Source organism: Wasmannia auropunctata, unplaced genomic scaffold (assembly GCF_000956235.1).
Source record: "Wasmannia auropunctata unplaced genomic scaffold, wasmannia.A_1.0 LD335903.1, whole genome shotgun sequence".
In the NCBI taxonomy this organism is placed as follows: domain Eukaryota; kingdom Metazoa; phylum Arthropoda; class Insecta; order Hymenoptera; family Formicidae; genus Wasmannia; species Wasmannia auropunctata.
In genome coordinates, this window is record NW_012026987.1 from 568,921 (window position 1) to 592,462 (window position 23,542).

A 23,542-nucleotide genomic window follows, 5' to 3' on the forward strand; every position below is an offset into this window, starting at 1 on the left:
GAGAACAAACGTGCTTTTTTTTTAACTCTGAATCTTATCCTTCCCTCCCTTTTTCTCTTTTTTAATCTACCTTTTTTTCGTGCCTTTGCTTCCCCCGTTAATATTTTGCATCTTTTCCCATTACTTTCCATTATACATTACACTTAATATATCTTTCTTTTGTTGTCCTAAATTGATTCGAGTATACACGATGAAGTTGACTATGAAACATACACTAAGACAGAACGAAAACGTTACTTGATTCTCCGAGTCGTTCATCAATCGCTCCTTCGTTGATGCCGGCTGCGTGTACATTTGAACGCGTACTTTTTTTTAACTCCGTAATAAGTGGCTATAATATAGTAGTCCACGTTCGCGGGACCACGACAAAGATAATGTAGCCCGATTTTCTCCCTCTTTTTTTTCTTTCTTTCTTTCGAGAAATTCATATGAGTACAGATTTACACTTTTCTCCGAAAAAAAAGGAAGCTAATCTACATTTGGTCTTCCGATCTTTTCAAAAACGCATCCTACTCATACCGCATTTTTTTTATGTATATATATATATATATATACGAGTTTATGTATTTATATATTTATATATGTATATATATGCAGTTCGCTAACAAGAGTTTACTTACAACTATTTACCTCTCGCTTTTATATTAGCGATAAAGCTTTGTCGACCGTCGGACCTGAGTCGGTCCAAGTATTCGTGCTAGAAGAAACATTATTCCTCACGTTTTATCGTACACGCAAGTCGTAACAATTCTCACAGCACCTTTGTGAAAAACGCTTCACATACATTTTTACTTCTCTCGTTCGTTCGACGTATTTTGCTTTTAACTTGTTCTCGTTCTTTCTTTTTTTTTTCTCTCTCGCTCTCTCTTTCTCTCTCTCTCTTTCTCACTGGAGGAATATCTGCGCGATCATTCATTATTCACAATGCAAAAATGTAAAGTATATCTTCAAAATATGTGTGTTCCATTGTTGGTCAATATACGTGTATTATTTCGTTCCGATTAATATGTATATAGCTATACAGTTCGCGCACCTCTAATCAGCATGAATGTAATATTAACGAATGTGTACACCAGACGGAATCGATAATGGCTTCTTTTCTTTCTTTCTTTCTTTCTTTTTTTTTTTTATTACAATCTCACAATGAAAAAGATACAAATATCGCTGTTAATCACTGTTACTGCACATACGTCGTTATTATAATATGCTCATTCGTCTGAATAATCGGTCATGTCAAGTCTCGTCTTCATTTTAATCGTTCGCGATTTCTCAAATTTTTAGCTCGTCCCTACCGCGTATACTCGATAACGAAGAACGTGTACGATCGTTTGTTGCAATGGAAAACATCATACACATGTCATCTTTTTCTCTCTCTCTCTGCGCGCACCACGTGCTCTGCATGAACGAGCGTCGAATATGCGGCTACTGTTTCGAGCGAACCGTAAAAAAGCTGTAACTTTTGATTTGATAACGTCACTGACATTTTTCTTCGAAAATTTTGCGAGATACGATAAAGCTTAGAGCTTGTTAATCTAGCAATCGATTCTTTCCTTTTCGAAAAAAAATCGAATATCTATTTTTTTTGGTATACCTAGAAATGCACTAGTATGCCAAATGATAATCCGTAACGTTTTTAAATATGTCCAACAAATATTTTCCAACAAATTTCTTGACAATCATATATATGATTTTAAATATGATTTTTATCAATTACATGACTTAAATAGCTCTCTAAGGATTGACCTAAATCAATGAATGAAGAACGAAAAGTGTAGTAACATTTTACTACAATAATATTCATAAAAAATATACTAATTTGAAACGTGATATACTCTTGTAATCCATAATTCAGGAGCTAATAGAATAAAACGTAAATCGTAATTGTTGTCAATTTTATGAAAAGACTTATATATCGTTTTGCTTCGAGTTTAGTCGAATGTGCGGATCTAGCGCGCGCGAAACAAAAGATAAAGACAGGTACAAAAATAATAAATGAGCACTATTTTTACTACATACTTGTAGCATATTTGATTTTTTTAACTACACTTAGAAATAATGCGAGTTGCATATATAGTCCTCCATTTAACCGAGATTATATGCAATAATTTCAATATAATATGGAATAGACATATGCATATTTAATAAGGAGTAATAAAAATCAATACTAATCGCAAAGATACGTAACGCGTTTAAATGAAATGTATGCGAGTGCAACGATTATACTTTTCACAAGGTCTCACTATGACGCGAACCATACCAAAAATAAAACCGCTACAAAACGCGATAATAAATTTATACAAGCGTATACGTACGTTTCACGCGTACACACCATTATTTTCGCTCCTTTTACGGAAACCGCTCTGCCGCATGTGCTACCTCACAAAGATACGCTTTTCATATTTATTAAGCCAAGATATGCTTACATACACGAGAAAAAGAAAAGAGAACAATATAAAGACACACTATAATCACCCTATAATTAGCAGTCAAATAGAATTACATTCGAAATTGCACTGTAATGTACAAACGGGAGATCTGGTGCGAACTCGACGGATGTTATTCTTCTAATTTCTTTTCCGGTGCATCATACGAGAAGGTCGCGATACTGGCTTCGTCATATCGCACGACGTACCAGATGACTTATCATGAATTCTGTGACATGGTCGCGTCAGGGAATTCACGATCAATAGAGACGTAGATAATCCGTCTTTCGCAATCCATCGCGTTTACAAACGCTACAATTTCATTTGGCACGAGTGCAATTCACAGTTAGAAGGAATATGCAAATTATTTTATATATAGGATTTGCACGTATACCACCGCATAAAATGCAAGGAGTTATTTTATTGTGATATCGCGCGCTCTACGCCAGTCTCTTGGAGAAGTTTGCGAGTGTGCTGAACTGAACAAATAAATTATAGATAGAAGTACAAGTGAACGTAGCATACAGCATAATACACAGGAATTGGTTGTTCATTACCATTGGAAGGAAGCATCCGGTCAATAATTGCATATACCTTTCAATTTTCAAAAGTTATTCACTCTCCATACCGCATTGACTCGTGTTAAATTCTCGAAAAAAGTGAAGTCTCTTGTCTATCATGTTTTTATGCGTCATTTTTTAACTATTGACAACGTCAAAGTCTCTATGTCACATCATCGCGCTTCACAACAAAGGACGATTTGTTATTTTACTAGTAGGATGTTATGATTCTTACTTCGTCTGCATCGCGTTTAAAAGTTTGTCTTTTATTTATCTTTTTTTTCCGTGTGTGTTTTAATTGCTACCGGTCCAGTAACTAGGACTGTATCCAGGCTTCGCTTGAGCTTTGTTCTGCGAACTCGTGTTGGACCTTTGGTTGCCGCTGTTGCCGCCGTCCTGATGAAGCGGCTGGTGCAGCTGATGTGGTATAGTCGGGATGAATAAGTGCGGGGCGCCGTAACCACCGGGCAAGCCAGCGTTTTGACTACCCGTAAGACCGAACGGTGGTGGCGTAGCCGAGTGGAAAGTTTGTTTTTCGTAAGACTAAAAGGACCGATTTGGGTGAACATACGCGCCGGTAACATACAGGGCAGTTTCTAATAACGGTTACTTCTGAGCAGTGTTACTTACGTTCACTTTGCCAAGAGCGACATGACTCTTGGCATACATCGTGGCGCTGATATCTGTCGCGGAAGAGCCAGCGGTGTTAGTGTTGCCCGTGGAAGTGCCAGTTTTACCAGTCTGGGTCCCGGTGTAACTGCTACCGGCACCCTTATACTCTCCGGATGGACCAGCGGAAGCCAGCGCATCGTAACTCGCACCGGCGCCGTAACCGGATCCATAACTACCCGGCTTAGCGCTGTACGCGCCGCTGTTCGTCCCGGCGTTGCCGGCCGTCGCTATTTGCTGCGATACAAAGCGGCTCGATCTTAGCATTCGTCCGTCCGTTTCGGGAGAAATCACAACTGGCGCGGTACTCGTTGGAAGCACAAAACTTACCGGATAAATGGCAGGAGTTCCATATTGAAAACCTCCTGGCATAATCCCGCTACCGTAAGTAAATGCGTATGCGTATCCCGGAGGAAGAGTAGGATTTATCATCGGCTGCTGATGCTGCGTAGCGGTCTGCAAATCCCATACGATTTTAAATTTTTCCACTATTTTTTTTTTTTTTTTNTTTTTTTTAGTGACGATGATTCTAAGCTGATCGACGAGACTCACCTGCTGCGACATGGTGGAAGGAACTGGTGACGCGTTGCTGTCGTTTCTAGCGAACCTGGCATCGCTAATACTGGTATAGGCTCCCTGGACTCCTTGGACACCCTGCACGCCTTGCACGCCGGATAGAGCATCACCTCTGCCACTACCGAGACTCGTAGCGGGACCGGTCGTCTGATAGCCCAGAGCCGCGTCATAGTAACCAGTAGTTGGCTGCACGTTAGTCAGGAAGGCCAAACACAAAACTACATGCATACACTGTGTACTCCAAATACAAGAGAAGGCTAACTAACGTCTAATTTCTACGCGTACCGAGCTGGGATAGTATCATGCGGTTGTTGCTTGGGTCTATTTGCTATGTGTAAAAAAAGTAATCAAGGTACTGTCATCCGACTGAAACCATCATTCACGATAGATCGAGCTACTAATCACGCGTACAATTGCAATACACATACGAGTACATTCGCTTCCCGCTATATCGACACGCTCCTCATGTTTATATAATTGAAAATATAATATCCGAAACACAACAAGCTAAAGAGTATAGTGTAACCTCCATCAACCACTTATATATATTACCACATGGAAATGTAATGCATATCTTTCATGTAACCTCATATACGTAACATCATTCGTACACAGCCTACAATTAAGTCCATCAAGACAAAGAAGAAAGAGAAATAAGCCAAGATAGATCGGAGATCGAAATCTCGTAGCTAAATTATATTAAATAAATTCCAGGAATATTTTTTTCCCAGTTCTTTCACCATCGGCAAGACCCTTTTTGCATGAAGTAATATGTCGAAAAACCGATCTATCTTTGTTAAAATGTAATTATTTTATAACGAAACATCCTACTAGAGAAATAAGAACGAGTTTACGGTGTTGTCGTGAAGGCATCCATAGGAGTTTGAAACATTTTGGAAAGAATAATGGAATTACGAGCAGCTACCAAGCAAAGAAACGATTACCTCAGGAATTTTCGTACCAGATAATAATAACATAAAATAGAGTAAGCATGCTTCGAGGCAGTATACATATGTATCGTAATAATATTGTATAATTTCTTTTTATGCATTCTTTGATTCATGTGTTACACACATAATTAACATAACAAATTATTGTTTCAGTGTACATTGCCTCGAAGAAGAGCGTTACTCAGAAAGAGCATATGCATTTATACTTGAATAAATAGAGAAATAAATGAACTGATCGAGATCGAAAAGTCACTGACCATGTGTGGTATTCTCTGTTGTACAAGTTGTATGTCTTCATAGCTGTACACGGGTTGCTGGAAAGCAGCATATGGTACACCCGCCTGGCCCATGATATACTGGTGACTGAGCATCGGCGTCATACTTCCGGCCGCACCGCCGCCTGTCATGTTGCCGGTACCACTGCTACCCGTCACCACTCCACTCGATGTGCTCTTTGGAACAGCTGAAAAAAATACGTAATTTCATTAAAACATATTATTCTCCATTCAAGACGCTTCGTGATAAGGTAATCTGTCAAAGTTCACAACTCCTATGTAAGAATTTTGAGAGGAAAAATATTTTTTATTGTGATAGAAATAGGGATTAAAAAACAAATCCCAAGGTAATAGAGGTACTTTGTATTAGTGTTTTTTTTTTCGTATTTTTGTTGTTGAAAAATAAATTCAAATAGCAAGGAGATTACTAAACTTTCAATAACACACTTTCCAAACATCTACTAACCATTGGAATTCGTAACCTTAGTCTGCGAGCTGTTGACGGACGTCGAGGTGAGACCCAACGTTGGAGCACTGGTCGTCGCAAGAGAACTGTTCGACGTCGTCGTACTGCTGTCGTATTGTGAATCCTTCGCCGCGGTGCTGTTCAATTTGTGATTGTGAGTTGCCTGCGGTTGGCTGGCATAACTGCCGTACGGATTCGCGTAAACCTATTAATATTTTACACATAAATTTGTATTATCAAACTGTACAAACTGACATTAAAAGACAGCGAAAATTTGTACTAACAGACTGCGCGGCACTCTGGTAACCGGAACTCTGCGTTATTGGAGAGGTGAATGTCGTGACAGAAGACTGATATTGAGGTTGGTAAGTTTGATATCCCGCATTGCTATTAGATACCGTGTTGGTAGTCTGCGCTGGATATTGCGATGTTGTAGCCGGCACATATCCGCTCGCGGACGGATAAACCTAACAAACAAAAAATGTTTTAGTTTTTATAGAAACTGTATATTAATATTCTGATATAATTTTCAATACTATGGACTCAAACAGTTATACCTGGCTACTAGTGGTGGGCTGGTTGTAACCGGAACTTGCGGACGCCGATGCGGAAGGAGAGGGTTGACTGAAGTTCGACGCGTTGGATTGCGGAAACGACGTCGACGAGTTGTAACTCGCCTGTGAAACTGTCGCTGTTGCGGAATAGCTGCTCGCGTTAGCGCCCGACGCATTCTGGAAGCTAGACTGAGACTGGTTATTAGTCGAGTACGCATTGTAGGTGCTCGGCGTACCACTCGACGGCTGGAAAGATGACTTTTGCGACGGCTGATAGGTCGTCGTGCCACCGTACGTTGGCGCATTTCCGGGTGAGACTTGCGACGTGAAATCTTGCTTGGTTATATCCAAGCTTTGGGCGCTGCTGCTTCCGCGAGAGAAACTTTGGGAACTAATCGTGTGCTCGTTAGACGCCGGCAGAGTATCGGTACTCTGTAACTGAAAATATCGTACAATTGTAACCTGATATCGAAAGACGTATACTTGCAAATAACTACGTAACAATTTGATAAAAAATAAAATAAAATAAAATCTACCATCTGCGAGCTGGCGTTAAAGGGTGTGGTGGAAGTCTGCGTAGTTTCGATGTCGAGCGAATTACTCGTATTGGCAGTGTTCGCAGTATTCGCACCGGAAGAAATGTCTACACCGGCGATCGTATTACTTGTGGAGTTGTATTTTTCGTTCGCCGAACCGTCGAGGGAGCTGGAATCGCTACCGAATTCAAGCGCGCCGAACTGCACATCGAGAAAGCCAATTCCGCTGTTCACCGCATCACCAGGCATTTCCACCGCACTCGATGGTATTTTCGACGGTGGAGGTACTCTCGGGCGTTGTTTCGTTTGTCTCTGAGGCTGTGAATATAAGCACATATAGACCATTTAAGATTTCAGATAGTTCAACGCGAAAAGATTAATTACACATTACTTTGAGAAGTCGACAATAATGCAATACCTGACTGGACATAGATGACGAAAACGACGTTTGTGCAGCTGCTTTCAAGTTTTCACTTGTCTGCTGAGTAAGTTGCGTCAGATATTGAGTTTGTGCTGCTGTTAGTACGCCACTAATAGCGCTGGGTTGTTGTGACAGTTGCATCGTCGGTAAGCCCAATACTTGCTGTTGTTGTTGCGCTTGCTGTTGCTGAGGTTGTATCAAACTCTGCTGCTGCATCGTAGACATGTCCGACAATTTTGGTAGTTCCTATATAAATCACGTAAAAAAGAAGCATATTATTTTAAATATAAATAAGTATATAAAGTATATAAAGTATATAAGTATATAAATAAGTATATTCTAAAAATATTTTTTGATGAAAATTTACCTCCTGTTGAAGCAGTGACAGATTAACTCCCTGACCCGATTGCGTGGATGATAATTCTTGAGACTTCTGTTCTTCTGAAACAGGCGGAGGTTCGAGGATATTCGTGCTCGGGGTGAAAACTTTGGTGTCCGCCAAAGATCCAGTGTACTCCTCGTTGTCCCAGTCTTCTGAAAAGTCCAAATTATTCCAAGCATCTATGTATACAGTTTATCGAATAGATGTAATATGTTTGATATATTTTGCACATACATATATATGTATATATGTGTGTGTGCATGACACTCAACTGATTTCTATATAAAATTCAAATCAATTTATTAACAAAATAACTTAAAGTAAAATTTATTAAAGAAATTTATAACTCTTAAATTTTAATATATATATTATTTTACATTATATATATATATATATATATATATATATATTATATTATAATTTATGTATAAATCATAATATAATTATAATTTAAAAAGAAATATTTTCGAATTAAAAAACTCACCCATTTTTGGCTCTTGAATACTTTGCTGCTGTTCCTCACTGCCTGTCCAGGTTTCGATGGGCCGATTAAAACCATGAGCAGTAGAGGTAGATGATGGATCATTACGGTTCGCGAATGTTCTTGGACCAAGACCTCTACCACCGCTACGACATCCACGGCCCGATCTTCCGGATCCACCCCTGCCTCTTCTGCTGTAGCTGCCGTCACGTATACCATCTTCCATGTTCCTCTCGTTCTCCTTATTTTCTCGTCCGCGCCCTAGCCGAGCAATTTTACAAAAATTACTGCTTATTCATAAAATAACAAAGTGGGAATCTTTGTAATCTTGCTATAAATTATATAAAGAAGAGAAACTATTATGTTGCATATGCCTGTTCCTAAAATGACTCGAGCAATAATAGAATTGAATTCGATAGAAAAACAGTCAACTAACATCCACGATTGTCATGATTGGCACGACCACGCATACGCGGAGGGCCGCCACCACGTTGGTTACGTCGTTCTTCCCAATCGCCATTATCATCCTGCCCACCCGACTGATCTGCAGTCTGCTTCGAACCGCTGGGCTGACGAGGCTTCTTCTTTTTGACCTCCCACTCTGTTTTCACCCCTTCCAGAAGATCATTAACAGCGCGGTCCAAATCCCCGTCGCTATCGTGCAGAGCCATGATCACCTCGTCTTCCGAACGTCGAGTCATATCCATGACCTGCTTGATGCGCTCCTTCAAGATAGGATCCTCGCCTCCCGCCATTCTGGTATCGATGATTTGCGCGTTGCGCATTTGATTTGTGTTTTGCTATATAACAATCGTGACAAATGGTTTTTTTTTTAACATTTGACTTCAAATTCCAAATATTGTAATCATGTATGTGTTTTATACATCTTTATTATCTGTTCAGTCTCGTAAAATAAATATTTGATCACAAATAAACGGTAACCTTTCGCGTTAAAAATGTATACTTGTTAATAAAAATCCATGTTTGTATTTTTATAGATTTACATTATAATAATATGAGGACATGATTTGTTATAGGTAGGATTGACTCTTGTAATTGTTGTTTCAGACTTTGATTTTTTCCTACATTATTATATATGCTTTGTTTTATAAGACATATTAATTAGTTACAATTTCAAACAAAAGAATATATATTATTGTAATATGAGATTGTAACCCGTTTCGAGAATAATAAACTAATAAATATGTCAATATATACAAGGTCAACAAATTTATTCCTGACCAACCTGGGCCTTGTCATGCTTGGACGAATCTGATGATTTAGTTTGATGGTGATCAGATTTGCCATGTTGTTGTGATTTATTTTTATTGGTGCCTCTTCCACCAGAGGACACCAAGGATTTGTTGCTTGAACTCATTGCCAACTAAAACCTCACGCACCTAAGCACTCACCGTATCACTATGTACACTCCCTATTTACAGTCTGAAACAGAATGTATTTGCTATTATATATTTACATGGATAAAATTAACTGCAATTAATCAGAAGATCAATCACAGTTAACAAATCATATGCGATCATTTTGAAAGTGGTTTTAATAAAAACATAAAGATCAGCAATAAAATCTGAACAGTAAGCATTTTGCTGTGCAAAGCAATTGCTATAACTCTTAGGAATGTAAAAAATTGAATATTTGCAGATGTTTCAAAAATAATTTTCAAGACCTCCTTATCGCATCCATATATGGCTACTTCTGTACTTTGCTTATTATTATTCTGTGAATTACTTGATTTTTATACAAGTTACATATTATTCTTACACATCATTACACATAAAGTCTGTATATATATGTATATATAAAAGTTAGTTTCACTTTAAGATTATGAATCGATCAACTACAAATTCATCCAGTGGCGAAGCCACTGTAAGAAATATCTGTATTACTGATACATTTGAAGGTGAGCAACAATACAAAGCTTATTATTTACAATAAAAAAAATCTGAACTTGTGTTAAATTAAAAAAATTGACATAATACTGCTACTGAAGTTTCGCCGATTGCCAAGGAACAGATGTATAAATTTTTGCCAACAGGAACAAATTACGCTTGTAAAATACGTACTGAAGCACGCGCGAAAGCACCAGGTTAGGGATAACGTCCGGAATAACGGAAGACGTGGATGCGCCCCGGGGAAAATGACGAAAGTTGAACGGAACGTTAACGCTTATCACCTCAACGATTTGGAGCGATAACGAGCGAGGTGCGTCGTCGACCGATGACGACGATACGTCGCGCGAGTAAACAAGCGTTTAAGCGAGCGTTTCACGCGAGTCTCGTTAGGACGGACGATCGTCCGTGGTTTGGGCGACACGTTGAGACGCGAACGCGTCTCAGGATACCCGAACGATGAGTGTCACAGCTCGGCGGGAAACGCACTACACGTCGACTCCGGGGATTTCCGTCGGAATTTTCGCGGAGGAATTTTCCGTCGCACGGCGAAGATCCGAGGAGAAAGAAAAGGAAAAAAAAAAAAAGGAGACTACTCCATCGGGCGCGTCGTCGACCGCTCGCGCACGCCGCTACACGCTGCGAAAAGTCCGTGCGTAGAAACGAACTGGGAGAGGGAGGGAGAGAGAGAGAGGAGAAAGAAAGAAAATGAGGCGGTATACGGAGAGGAGAGCAGCTCACGCAGCACTCGCTGGGAGAGACGACACGGTCGTCGACGAAGGAGCTCCCGGGAATGAGACGCGCGATCGACTCTGACGGACGAGAATATCTTTCAGCGGGCCATGTGCACGGTGGACGCCATTTCTATGTGCGAGAGGAAGGCTTGTCAACCATCGTCGCGGCGGTGCATCAATGGATCCCGACGAGCCTCGGAATGGCCGAGCGGCCGAAAGAATCTTTGCGTGCAACTCACGGCTGTCGTGGGCGTCGTGCGGGTGCTTCGGCAGGCGCGACGGGGAGCGGAAGCGTGCGGGACTCACGGCACCTCGGCGCTTGGGGCCGCGGCGCGCGAAAAACCACGAGAAAAACAACGGATTCGGCTATCGTACCTGGGTTAGTGCGCTCAAACGCAGCTCGGTCACGTGACCGACGAGGCCCCCCTTCCCTTGATGCACCAAGGCACCTACTACTGAGTGCCCCAACAGCGCAGCCAGCACCGCGTCCTCGTCGCTCTTTATTGGGCCTGTGTGTGCGCGTACGTGCGACGCGTTTCGCCAGGCCGGCAATCCAAGCAAAAGCAAACTGAAATCAATGCCGCGCGCCACGTTTCACACCGCCGCCTGCTGCCCAGCCTGCTGCTTGCGGAAGAACCGCGGTGCGCAGCTGCGCGCGACTCCGGAAGTGCCGGTGTCTAGTTGCAGCACGGAAAATGGAAAACTAGCGTCAAAAAACAGTCTGTTGTCTCCCGCGCGCGCTCACGAATATGAAATTAAAAGACATATTTTTAAATCGTAAAGAAGGCTATTCCGTAATAATAATTGGACTTAATGTGGAGGCTTTACACTTGATGACAAATATGTTCAATAAGATAATTTATTGTCTAGGGATTTTGGCTAGTAACATTTTTGTCGCTAGAAAATTCAAAATACACTCGCTTATCGGATATCGAAATATTGGACGTCGAACGTATTACAAATAGAATTCAGAGACACAATTACATAAAGCAACGAAAACTAATATTTTAAATGTATAAGATATATTTATATCCACGATGCTATAGAAATCGGTCCAAGTTGTCGGACCAAAAACTGTATAGCCAATAAAATTGTTGCTTTTCTGTAAAAGCTGCAAGTTGATTGGCTACACAGTTCCCTTTCCAAGAATTTGGACCGATTTCTAGTGTCGTGGACACGTGGCTTAAGAAACACAACGGTGCTGCGCCCCGCGTCTTAAAACCTGACAAAAGCTAATCGAACGCTTTCGCTTCTATACGCGGAGTACGGAGTAAACGGAGTAATACGTGGTACGGAGTCAGGAACCCTTCGGGTGGGTCCTCCGCGAGGGTTATCTGCGTCCAACAGTTATCTGTCATTACGGAGAGGCTAATAGTATCGGGTAAATGCGAGCGACAACGAACATGGACTTGACTTGCCAGAATTCTAGCACAAGTGCCGATTATTTGCTCGGTCAATTGAATACAGCTAGACAAGAGATTAATAATCTGAGGTACAGTTATAAAAATTCTTTTTATTTTGATGTGTCATATATTTTTTTTTTCCTACCAATGTTTTCTCATATACGTTTGTTATATTTATATCTTGCAATTATTTTGAAATATTTTTGCTAATTATGAGATAAATGGATAAAGAGTTAACGACAATTAAAATTCAGTTAACTGTGTATAATTTATTAAGGATATTTTGTAAAGAATAATTTAACACATTGCAGACAACAAGTAAAAAGCCTAAGGTATATACTTGACAAAGATGTTGATAATATCAAACGCTTGTTGGAATTACAAAAACATGGGGGAACCCTTTCACAATCCAAACTAATATCTTCGGAAGAAGCAAAACCTGGCACAAGTAAAGATCAAGATGCTCTTAAATTAAAACCCATTGGTATCATCTCTACCTGGTTTCCCAATAAAAGAGCAACTCCAAGACAGCCTGGCATATGTGGAAGGGTACCGGGAAAGCTGACGCTTTACAATTCTGTATTTACGAATCCTGATCATGCTTTACAGGGCTTGCAAGATTTCTCCCATATGTGGTAAATGGTTTTTTTTTTTTAAAAGATACAATAATTTTAGCGTTCTTATTAAAACTATAAATAATATTCTTTTCTTTTTCTTTACAGGATTTTATTTCACTTTCATAGAAACGATTCCACGCACACTCGTGCAAAAGTAGCACCGCCAAGATTGAATGGAATGAGGACAGGCGTATTTTCTACACGTTCTCCGCATCGACCATGCCCTATCGGCCTTAGTCTGGTTAAAATACTAAAAATTGAAAATCATACGATTTATTTTGAAGGTGTCGACATGGTTAATCAGACCCCCGTTCTAGATATAAAACCGTATATACCACAGTACGATAGTCCATTACATATCGAAAAACTGGGCAACAGGTTGAGAGAGAATAATGCGAATGGCTCAGATGTGTTCCACAATATGGAAGAAACTCTCAACTTGAGCGAGAGCCAATCAGTTGACTCTTTTAATAATGATACCGACGTCAATAACGATGAACAGACTGAGCTTGATATTTCTAGGGACGAGGAAATAGCTTTGAGACTCCAAGTAGAAGAATTCCAAGCTTATCCAAATCTCAATGGTTACGATATTACGAGACAACAGTCTTCCCATTCGACAGAAGCTCATGCCTCGTTACAAAATGACACTAACGTAGATGTGCATAGAGGAGCTTACTTTATTCGAAATAGAGAATCTAATACAAGATCGGACTTGGATTCGTCTACTGAACAAAATTTAATAGCTGAATCACAAACAGACTCTATTAGAGATTTAAATAGTAGATTACACAGCATAGATATAAACAATTCCGGTAATGCAGATTCAACGCGTACGGAGAGAGATAACGATAATGAAATTAATTACACTGAAAATCAAACACTACGTAATTCCAGACTGTTGGATGGAGCTGACGGACCAAGCACGGTGTGCGGTACCGATATAGATTTAGTCAATCGTCATGTGTTACACGCAAGAGTCGATAATTCTCCCGTGAGAATGGGAATACGTGAGGCACCTGACGGCGAGGAGGGACTTGAGTCTCAAACTTTGACGCCCTCGCGCACTTTACCGGATATTCACGCTGCAACAGCTGTACCATCTGCGGCGATAAATGCGACAACGGAGAGCAATTTTTCCGAGATAAGAGTACCAGACTGGATCTCGCAACCTCGTACGGCAACGTTATCCGTGATTTTCAACGAACGCGCCTTGATGCAACTAAATGAAATTTTAGATGACAAAGTTGACGAGCAAAAGCAAGCTATAGAAAATGTACTGAGAGAAGATCCCAGGTCGGTGTATTTAAGACAAAGATGGGGCGGAAATCAATTCTATACTTTTTTGATACATGACCTACATATTACATGCAAATTCGACGATAGTAGAGGTATCGTTACCGTATTCCAAGTTCGACATGCAGGTCGCACTTGCGATTGCGGCGAGCTCGAATGGCAATGCTTGGGACATTCTCCTTTATCTTAATATGTTGTATATTGATGGATTTGAAAAAATAGAATTCAAACTTTGTTAGGAAAGAGAAAGAGAAATAAAATTCCATCACTATGTGTCACAATTTAGTATACAAAATAGCGCAATTGTTATTTATTTACTTTTATATTTTTAAGTAGACATGATTTGCTCTTGTAAAATAATTTAATATTTTTATAGCGATTATTTTTCTGATAGAGCATTTGTTATAAAATGAAAATAATTTGATCAAACGTGTTTAATTACTTTAATGCAAGTATACAAGTTCCTACATTTTGTTATATGCTATTTCAATTTATATTATATTTATTACAAGGAATTTATATGAAGCATAAAAAACATAAAAATAGATAATATGTATTTTACGAATTTTACATAAAATTAGGGGAAAAGGTGATAGAATAATTTTTTCTTACAACGGCAATATGATCCATAAGAGAAATTCTGAACATCTATATGCATGTATTTATGTATACATTCGTATGGTAAAGTCAGCACCAGCGGAAAATACCCACGGTTCGATAGGATGAAACATGACATCCAAAATGCCAAAATCATTATACGATTCGTGGTTACACAATCTTTTCAGTGGCACAATTAACGGATTTTGTAAAAGATCACTAAAAAATAATAATAAACGTCATAAATTATGTGCATAAAATTAAATGTGCGTTAATTACGCACAGAGATATATACTTACTTGTACACCATTCCATGAGATACAATTAGTGCCCTATCATCAGCTCCAGAAGCAAACAGAGGATACCGTCTGTGAAATGCTACAGCGCGTACGCCCGTTCCATGTAATCGCAATGTTTGATAAGGCTCTTTACTGAAATCCAAATCAAACCAAAGCATTTTGCGATCGTATGTCCCTACTAAGACATTATCACCTCCTGGAAAAAAAATTCACAGCACAATGATCACACAAGCACAATAGCTCGAACATAGTCCATGATAATATGTATATATAGCTTACCTGGGTGAATATCCATTGTTGATATCCACTGTGAGTTGGATAATAACTTTTTGACCATCACCTGTTGTACAAGATCGTATATTCTCACATTCCTTTGTGTCTAAAAAAGAATATAGACTACGTGAAATTGAAATATTAATACCATTGTATATTTTGATTGCTAATATATTTACCGCAACAAATAAATATGGTCTAATCGGATGAAATAGCACACATTGTATTAATCCTTTTGACTTATTGAAAGGTAACTGAGATCTTCGTTTTGATAACTGATTTATCAAAACTGATCTATTTTGACCATCTGGCATGACTGTAGCAAAATAATCTCCTTTTCCGTGCCATGTTACTTGCTTTACAATTTTAAAATGATTTAAAATTATCCTAATTCCATTGTTCCAATGTTCACCCTCCGCTTGCTCCCATTGTACTGCACTTTGCACCCTGTCACTCACTAATGACATCACAGCATGTTAGTCATACTTGAAAATTATTTTTGTAATAAATCATAAACAATTAATTCGAATTTAATTAACAGTACCTATTATTTCACTCTGTGGTATTATCTCCAAAAGTTGATCGGTTTTGCTGGTAATAAGATTATCTCCAATTCCAGGATTTATTAAGAGCACTTTTTTGTCAGCTGCAACGGCTATCAACGACATAGCTTGGTTTGGACGCCAGGCAACACTTCGAATGACGCCACCGCAGGGCACCGTTTTTAAGCATCTGCCTGTACTCACCTGCCATACTGTTAAAATAATACGATTTAAATTAGCCTACATATAAAATAAAATTTATAATCGTAAAATATATAAATTAATAATTAATACGCAAATATATATATATATAATGCACTAGATAACTCACTCTTCAACAGCATATCATCTCCACCAGATGCAATAAACTGACCCTCTGGTTCTACAGTAATGCTTCTGATCATATCTGTATGTCCTTTAAATACCATAAACATTGTTGTTGGGAATGGTTGCAAGTCCTTTGGACTAGGCAATTGTGGAACCAAGACCTCGGGTTCAATCGTTAATCTCATCTTTAATGATCTAGTGCACAAGTACAGATCTAAACACCTCTGAAATCTTTCTTTGATATATCTTGGATAAGCAGGCACTTCTCGAAGAGAATTGAATTTCTGCGGCATAAAATGTAACTTTCTTTTCCACGGAGTTGCCTTTAATTTATTCCATTCTTTAAGTTCCTTGTTATCAAATAGATATTCCGGTGGAGGATTATAGCTCTCCGCATGACCAGGCAAATGTCTTTTCGGTGCTGGAATATGCTTATGGATCCTACGCATTTCCTCCGCCTGATCATCAGACTGCCATAGCATATAAAACTGTGGCCCTTGATTCTTTTCTCTTTCCTTCTGCATTTCAGTGGTAGATTTGATCCAACCCATCTTGAGAGCATGTACCAATTTCGATACTTTTCTAGCTTCATTCTTAGATGGTAGGAAAGAACGTTTATGCTCTGGGAATTTGCGAAGTGGCGTTTTCATTACTTCAGAAGTGAACCAATCCACCCATGGCTGCAATTTACAAATGCATAAAAGTAATTAACATCATTCTTGCATAGCACATAATAATCTTCAAATTAAATTATAATAAATAAATATTGTGAACAACTTACTGTATATTCATCAAATTGAACATCAGGAATTTTCTGCTTTTGAATTCTGACAATTAAATCTACATCCGCTTCGCTCAGCACAACATCCTGACCAGTTTGAGGATCTTTTATAGTTCTCCAGAAGTCGGGATCCTCCATTCTTTTCAAAAAGTTGTCCAATTCATCACCCTTCTCAGGTTTAGAAATCTTTTTGCCTTCCCAATCATATCCAACATGATCAAATTCGTCATACCACTTCATTGGTACATTCCCAATTGTGTTACGAATATCTTCCTCATCAGAACTATCATGTACATATTCGTCTTCGTCATTGTTAGATATACTTTTAGTTTTTTGTTCATTATGTGCATTATCTTTATGCACCTGTGATTTATCAAAATCCTTGCGATTATTGTTTTTCAATTCGTTAATTATTGGCGTAACTTTTTTTGTTGATGTCTTGCCTTTAAATGTTGGAGGTTCTTTGCTTTTACTTTTATTTTTTAATTTATCTTTTGATTTGATTGATGAATCTTCTTGTACATCTTCATAAAAACTGCTTTCCGACTCGGTATCTTCATTATCCTCACTATCTTCATTATCCTCGGTATCTTCATTATCCTCACTATCTTCATTATCCTCGGAATCATCGTCCACATCTGAATCAAATATAACTTTATCTTCTTCTACTTCTTCGTCTGAACTAGGTACAACCGCGTCTTCTTCTACTTCTTCATCCGTGGCGTCTTCATCAATATTGATTTGAGCTGCTATCAAATCTTCCATGTCAGAGTGCTAAGTCATTAAGAAAACATTTAAAATTTATTATAATTATAATGTTATGTTAATAATTACATTTTTTAATTATATAAAACAATAAAACGAAAGCACGTGTAGAAATGTATAACACCAACAATAGACAATACCTTTGCTTTATCTGGAACATGTACATCCTTTTTAATTTCATTTTTATTTTCTTCCAATTTCGAATTAACATATTTTCTCTTCGAGACTTTTTTCTGTCCCATTGTCTTCGACATTAAATGAAATTTACACAAGTCATACGAGGTTAGATGCGCATCTCACTCACGTGCAAACGTAAAATCTAAAGAGGTTAGTAAAATCATACATTTTAGATGCGCGAAACACTTTTGCCAATTTCTCAATTATTTCTTCTCTACGGCACTAGGGAATTCATTCATCTAAACTATTTTGCGCCAGTCAGTAGGTCACTATAATTTAAGTATAAAAATTAAAAACACGAATAATAAAATTTATTGTTAAAAACTTAAAAACTTCAGAGTTAAAAAGGAACAAACCAAATTTTCTACAAATTATTTTCTTCTATTATAATATTTGATATTTATAATTTTATTAAAAAATCTTTTTATTTTATGTTTTACAATAATAGTATCAGAGAGGATCCTCTCTGATAGTATACTGCAGAGTGTATTTTAAATAGCACCGACTATATAGCGTAATTCTTTGTAAAAAATTGAGTTGAAAAATTCCGAACCATTTTTTTCTGCAATGCTCAATAAAATGATTACAACTGTTATAGTTAATTGCTGCTTCATTGAACATTGTGAAGAATAATAGTTCTTAAATGCTCGCTAATATAACACTATTCATTATAAAAAATTGAGTCAAAAAGTCCTGAACCACTTTTTTATAATGCTCAATAAAACAATAATCACTGCAATAGTGATCGTTTCCTTTAGCATTGTAGAAAAAAATATTGGTTCAAAACTTTTCAATTCAGTTTTTTATAAGAAATAACGCTATTGTACATGTAATTAATAAGTGCTATTTAAGATTTAAGATACACCCTGTATATTCATAATTATTCATAATAAAAAAAATTGAAACATTTTCATATATTTCACAATAATAATAAATTCATATTCATATCTTGTAGTATTTAATTTCTCTATTATTCATAATAATCTATTCGTTTTTTGTATCAGTCAATTATTACATATTCTTTTATTAATGCGAAAAATGGGTTGATAATTCAAGATTCATATCGCACTCTTTGTGTATGCTTAAAACGCATATTATACAAAACTTATAGAAATTTGGCTAGATATACTATTATAATTTTATTGATTACAGGATTTTTTTTCATCACTCGCAAACCTTTTAATTCAATTCTTGCTATCGATGTAATACGCAGAAGCTTGAATATCAATTGATTGTGCAGGAAAGTTGTAGAATATCATTAGATATTTGTTTCATGCACTGTACATAAAATCTTGCTTATAAAAGACTCAGTGTCTATATACACACACACACGCACACCACTCATACGCGCGCGCGCGCGCGCGCACACACGCAGATGTAGACATCTATATAACAGGATATCCTTGCAACAGATATTTTTACAAAGTATTCTAACCAATGAGAACGTACATTTAGACAAAAATAAAAACAGAATAAAGTCGCTTAAGATTGCATTGTCGTGTACAAAACGATTCTATCGTAATTATGTAACACTGAAATTGTGTGAAATTTCAACACATTCCTTGTATCCTCTTATTTTTCTTGTCCTGTTAAAAAGGAATTATGTTTTATCTATATATAAATGTTGCAGTGGAACTAATTTCATATTTCTATCCTATGTCTTTTATAAGTTTTAATCGATGGCTGGCTTAGTTCGTCTACGATGATGATTTCGCGCTAGTGCGTGAACAATTGTCACCAAGAAATAAGCAACCATCAACAACACAAATTTGTCGAACAGCCATGATATTGTAGTCGCTCCGTCCTGCAAAAACACAAGCTTGTTTCAAAATAAAGTTAAACGTTATGCATCTGAACCTTGTAAAACCTTGACAACTCACCATAGATGACTTATCGTGTAGTTTCTGTTTCTGCGCAATGAAATATTTCTTTAATGGTTCTTGGAATTTTGTACCAACAAACGGTACTATTGCTAACAGGCTAATAAATTTATCTAAAAGTTCATCATTGAAGGCTATGATCACTGCTAATTGCTGTATGTGCATTTTAATAACAGCCTTTCCTACAAGAGTTGCACCGAAGAATGTCCAAAATGGAATGAGATAATGTCCACACGTCAAACCAGCGAGGTCGAACAATGGATTTGGAATCTGTAAAAGTTTATTATAATACATTCAACATGGAAAAAAAAGAAAAATCATATTAAAATAACTACTTGAAGAATCTTTTGTGAATAGAAAAAGAAACAAGGTTCACTTATGTACATACATACCGAGGCACACGCTAATATGCCCCAGAATCCAGCTTTTTCGACAAATCGTTTCATTTTTAATTTGATACGCATTACAAACGATACGTTCTCTCCATTTTCTAACGCTTCCAAAGCTTCTAACTCTTTCAGATCCTCTTGATCGAAATTTTCATTCTTACTATCCTTCCCACTCATTCTTGCCGCTCTGGCCATAAAATACGGTGGTAATTCGCCAAGCGCAGTACCAGCTCCCCACAACATGGCTTCCACGCGCACTTTTTTCATAATATTTAATATACCTACTGTCCACATTGGATCGATCTTTGTTGGACATATTATTTGGTCAGGATATGGTGGTTCGGGAAAATTCAAAGCACCACATTCATACGCTGCCATAGTAACGGCTGCTATGTGCGGTCCTAAGTATAATACAAAGGTATGCAAACCTGTTCCAAGGCCTACACTTGATAATACACCTAATCCTACCCAATATAACCACCATATAATTTTGGTCTCCCACAATTTAAAAATCTGAAAATGAAATAAATCATTTTATATTAAGCTAAATAATCAAATAACTAATATAATTGTGATTAATGTAATTGTATATAATTCTTTCCTTAGAACTTAATTTAAAAAAAATTTCCCTTTTTAATCCACTTGTAACTTAAAGCTTTAAATATTTCAACGTTTTATAGAAAAGGTAGACTAATTAAACAACAAAAAATTGAACAAAAAAATATATGCAAAATAATAATTGTATTAACATGTATCAAAAGTTTATAAGTAGCCCAACATACCTCTTGTTGGGGACCAGAGATTCTGCCCGACAGAAGAAATAATATTATAATTGAAATCATAACGCATACAGTTCGTTTGTAGAGCAACGTTTTCTTCGCTAAACTAATCACATTAATAAACAGTTCGTTCAAGAAATAATGCAACGTTGTAATTGGATGTTTGAAGATTGTTAAATGATCCGGATCCAAATTTGAAACATTGTGTGGATGACTTGAATTATGTTCCATCGTTGGAGCAGATATTCTTTTTCCAGCGCTTCTTTGAGTTCCATTAGTAGAAGCTTGATCTTTCGGACGTTGAATGGCAGTAGAATTACCCAACATGATATTCTCTAAATGGTTAATCTGTAAACAAAAAGTGCAACATATTTATGTAATTTATGTTCACTAACAATTTACTTAGCTTTCAAATATTTTTTTTTCCTGTAATTTAAAAATTATACATCTCACAAATTCCTTCTTACAATATAAAAAAATATATTATTTTGCAAATCCTTATGTATCATTGCACAAAACGAAATAGTAATGTAAAATAAAGTTTCTTTATTCATTATTATAGAAAACAATGATCCACAACAATTTACTTTAGTCAGATTAGTATCAATTTCAATATTTATAATTGTATTGTGCTTTATAATTGTAGACTTGTATTGTGTGAGTTCATGAGTCTTCTCCATTATATGGATTGTAATGTTACTGCAGTAAACATGAAATAATCGCGCATAACAAAAAGAATTAAAAGAGAAACTGGCATTATCAGTGAAAAACATGTTACAAGGCAGATGAGCTATTTTAAGTCAAAGGTCAAGCCATTATAAAGTTAGATTACTTTCTAGAATTACTGTTCCTTCTTTAACAAACTATCTCATCTTGTCTCTACTAATATAATTGATAACTGTCTCATTAATTAGTTAATAACTATCTTAATAATTTTACTCTACAATTAAAAGCAAAGAAACTTGGAAACAATAACAACTTATGTTTTACATCATGCAGTCACTATCTCACATTCTATGTGACAAATAAGTGTAACATTACTTAAATACTTACTACATATTCCTTAGTTAATAGTTAATATTTACTCTGCAAGATAAAAATTATAAGTGTGAGCTTTCATTAAGTAATGTTCACATAAAACAAAGACTAGAATCTAAACTAGTAAAACTCGTCGCAAATAAACTCGTATCTGTAAGGTTATGTGCTCTTATTTTAACTCCAATGCGTATAAACTAAATTTCGACTTTATTATTAAATTACAAAAAGTTAAAGCATTAAAATAAAGAGGATTTAAATTCCTGTTCACTTATATTTTTACAGTGTGCAAGCACGTGTCGTAGAACATACAAGTAACGCAAACCAATTGAAATTATGCTGCTGTAAAATACAAAATAAAATTCTGCAAGTAATAACGGATAACTAATTGGCAAATCGTTCATTATTACGTCATACATTTTAACAAGTCACATTACGCTTTGTATCAGCAATATCATGCTCAAAGATTACCTAACCAACATTGCTAATCCATTGTAAAATAAAGACTCTAAATTACAGCGATAATTGTACTAAAAATTGTAGACTCATGCTAGAAGCTCGTTAAACTCAATTAAAGTAACATTCCGATCGAATTTATTGGTTACAACATATTGTAATCGAGAAAGAACGTCTCACAAGTTTCACATCTGAAAATACATCGAAAATGCTTTATAATTGCAATCCTTGAAATTTTAATTCTACATCGCCCTTTTTTCTTAGCGTGCCTACGTAAAACAACGGAATTGTCTCACGTAAATATAAATTTACCTTCTCAACTTTTAAGATCTTAATTTCGATATATGTACAGCCAGGTGGAAATCACAGTATGTACGACGACTTTTTTTCCTATATCATTGTGGGGAGGGGGAGGGGGGAAGTGAAAGTAATAAACAATTTTAATACAAGTCTCGCGAGGCTCCCCCAACCTTCGCACCGTTTATCACTATTAATTACTGTCAATTCACTTATGACGTGCCACACGACACGTATGTATACATATGTATATACACGCGTACATATACATATGTACATATATTACACATAATATCTCCGGAGCACACGTTCCACGTATAATAAATATGTCAGATACGTAGCATCGCGCGACGTAAATATATCACATGAGCGTATTACAGCGCAAGCGAACGGCACGAGGCCAGCTCTCTCCTTCACTTCTCCGCCACCACCCTCAATTTAAATATCCATTCTTTTTTCATTATTTTTCCTCCTTACCTCTGCTTTCCTCGTTTTCAATTCAATTTTTTTTTCTTTACGTCAAAGAGAGACACGAATTTCTCTGAACCACCCAGTTACAACCTGATTTAAATTCTACATATGACATTCGCTTGGAAATTACATATCGTGTTCAATTGAGACGTGCTTCGATTGTGACTTTTCTAATGAACTTTTTGAATATTTCGATCCGATCGAGTTTATTTTGACTGAAATCA

At 37.0% G+C, this 23,542-nt stretch overlaps 4 protein-coding genes across 12 annotated transcripts; 1 reads left to right on the top strand and 3 right to left on the bottom strand.

Moving 5' to 3' along the window:
- Window positions 1-71: 71 nt before the first annotated feature.
- Window positions 72-11,524, bottom strand: LOC105455254 (protein lingerer). 5 transcript variants are annotated; one of them, XM_011698455.1, is made up of 15 exons: window positions 11,310-11,524; window positions 9,540-9,736; window positions 8,730-9,093; window positions 8,297-8,554; window positions 7,798-7,961; window positions 7,428-7,676; window positions 7,010-7,327; window positions 6,477-6,911; window positions 6,204-6,386; window positions 5,920-6,124; window positions 5,436-5,641; window positions 4,205-4,414; window positions 3,983-4,108; window positions 3,614-3,889; window positions 72-3,526 (listed from the first exon to the last, which is right to left on the bottom strand). In XM_011698455.1, exons 2-15 carry the CDS (start codon window positions 9,669-9,671, stop codon window positions 3,278-3,280), a joined length of 3,375 nt encoding a protein of 1,124 aa, XP_011696757.1. In that variant the 5' UTR covers window positions 9,672-9,736; window positions 11,310-11,524; the 3' UTR covers window positions 72-3,277. The 5 variants fall into 5 exon arrangements, with proteins under 5 accessions (XP_011696757.1, XP_011696759.1, XP_011696754.1 ...); XM_011698457.1 differs by having other exon boundaries at window positions 4,205-4,375; window positions 7,798-7,964; window positions 11,310-11,523; XM_011698452.1 differs by having other exon boundaries at window positions 7,798-7,964; window positions 11,310-11,523.
- A 595-nt stretch (window positions 11,525-12,119) lies between these two features.
- Window positions 12,120-14,545, top strand: LOC105455255. The gene is made up of 3 exons (XM_011698458.1): window positions 12,120-12,426; window positions 12,649-12,972; window positions 13,060-14,545. Exons 1-3 carry the CDS (start codon window positions 12,320-12,322, stop codon window positions 14,438-14,440), a joined length of 1,812 nt encoding a protein of 603 aa, XP_011696760.1. The 5' UTR covers window positions 12,120-12,319; the 3' UTR covers window positions 14,441-14,545.
- Window positions 14,546-14,669: 124 nt separating this feature from the next.
- Window positions 14,670-18,844, bottom strand: LOC105455256 (ribosome biogenesis protein BOP1 homolog). Its single transcript, XM_011698459.1, has 8 exons — window positions 17,975-18,844; window positions 17,070-17,843; window positions 16,293-16,968; window positions 15,964-16,173; window positions 15,599-15,876; window positions 15,426-15,525; window positions 15,147-15,342; window positions 14,670-15,066 (listed from the first exon to the last, which is right to left on the bottom strand). The coding sequence occupies exons 1-8, from the start codon at window positions 18,086-18,088 to the stop codon at window positions 14,913-14,915; spliced, it is 2,502 nt and encodes an 833-aa protein (XP_011696761.1). The 5' UTR covers window positions 18,089-18,844; the 3' UTR covers window positions 14,670-14,912.
- Window positions 18,845-18,952: 108 nt separating this feature from the next.
- On the bottom strand, window positions 18,953-23,509 carry LOC105455257 (vacuole membrane protein 1-like). 5 transcript variants are annotated; one of them, XM_011698463.1, is made up of 5 exons: window positions 23,325-23,509; window positions 21,063-21,407; window positions 20,284-20,793; window positions 19,892-20,161; window positions 18,953-19,815 (listed from the first exon to the last, which is right to left on the bottom strand). In XM_011698463.1, the coding sequence occupies exons 2-5, from the start codon at window positions 21,384-21,386 to the stop codon at window positions 19,684-19,686; spliced, it is 1,236 nt and encodes a 411-aa protein (XP_011696765.1). In that variant the 5' UTR covers window positions 21,387-21,407; window positions 23,325-23,509; the 3' UTR covers window positions 18,953-19,683. The 5 variants fall into 5 exon arrangements, with proteins under 5 accessions (XP_011696765.1, XP_011696764.1, XP_011696766.1 ...); XM_011698462.1 differs by lacking the exon at window positions 23,325-23,509 and adding an exon at window positions 22,863-23,125; XM_011698464.1 differs by lacking the exon at window positions 23,325-23,509 and adding an exon at window positions 22,113-22,369.
- Window positions 23,510-23,542: the final 33 nt, after the last annotated feature.

What these genes read in the sequence shown, in the direction of transcription:
- LOC105455254 (XM_011698452.1), bottom strand. Translation starts at nt 9,671, where the DNA reads ATGAGTTCAAGCAACAAATCCTTGGTGTCCTCTGGTGGAAGAGGCACC. An exon ending in CAATCATGACAATCGTGGAT is followed by an intron (nt 8,555 to 8,729) that starts GTTAGTTGACTG and finishes TTGCTCGGCTAG; the next exon opens with GGCGCGGACGAGAAAATAAG. An exon ending in TGTCACTGCTTCAACAGGAG is followed by an intron (nt 7,677 to 7,797) that starts GTAAATTTTCAT and finishes TGATTTATATAG; the next exon opens with GAACTACCAAAATTGTCGGA.
- LOC105455255 (XM_011698458.1), top strand. Translation starts at nt 12,320, where the DNA reads ATGCGAGCGACAACGAACATGGACTTGACTTGCCAGAATTCTAGCACA. An exon ending in CAAGAGATTAATAATCTGAG is followed by an intron (nt 12,427 to 12,648) that starts GTACAGTTATAA and finishes AACACATTGCAG; the next exon opens with ACAACAAGTAAAAAGCCTAA. An exon ending in CAAGATTTCTCCCATATGTG is followed by an intron (nt 12,973 to 13,059) that starts GTAAATGGTTTT and finishes TTTTCTTTACAG; the next exon opens with GATTTTATTTCACTTTCATA.
- LOC105455256 (XM_011698459.1), bottom strand. Translation starts at nt 18,088, where the DNA reads ATGTCGAAGACAATGGGACAGAAAAAAGTCTCGAAGAGAAAATATGTT. An exon ending in ATGTTCCAGATAAAGCAAAG is followed by an intron (nt 17,844 to 17,974) that starts GTATTGTCTATT and finishes TTAATGACTTAG; the next exon opens with CACTCTGACATGGAAGATTT. An exon ending in ACCACAGAGTGAAATAATAG is followed by an intron (nt 15,877 to 15,963) that starts GTACTGTTAATT and finishes TGATGTCATTAG; the next exon opens with TGAGTGACAGGGTGCAAAGT.
- LOC105455257 (XM_011698460.1), bottom strand. Translation starts at nt 21,832, where the DNA reads ATGTTTTTCACTGATAATGCCAGTTTCTCTTTTAATTCTTTTTGTTAT. An exon ending in TTGATACTAATCTGACTAAA is followed by an intron (nt 21,408 to 21,646) that starts GTAAATTGTTGT and finishes TTTTGTTTACAG; the next exon opens with ATTAACCATTTAGAGAATAT. An exon ending in GCATATTAGCGTGTGCCTCG is followed by an intron (nt 20,162 to 20,283) that starts GTATGTATGTAC and finishes AAACTTTTACAG; the next exon opens with ATTCCAAATCCATTGTTCGA.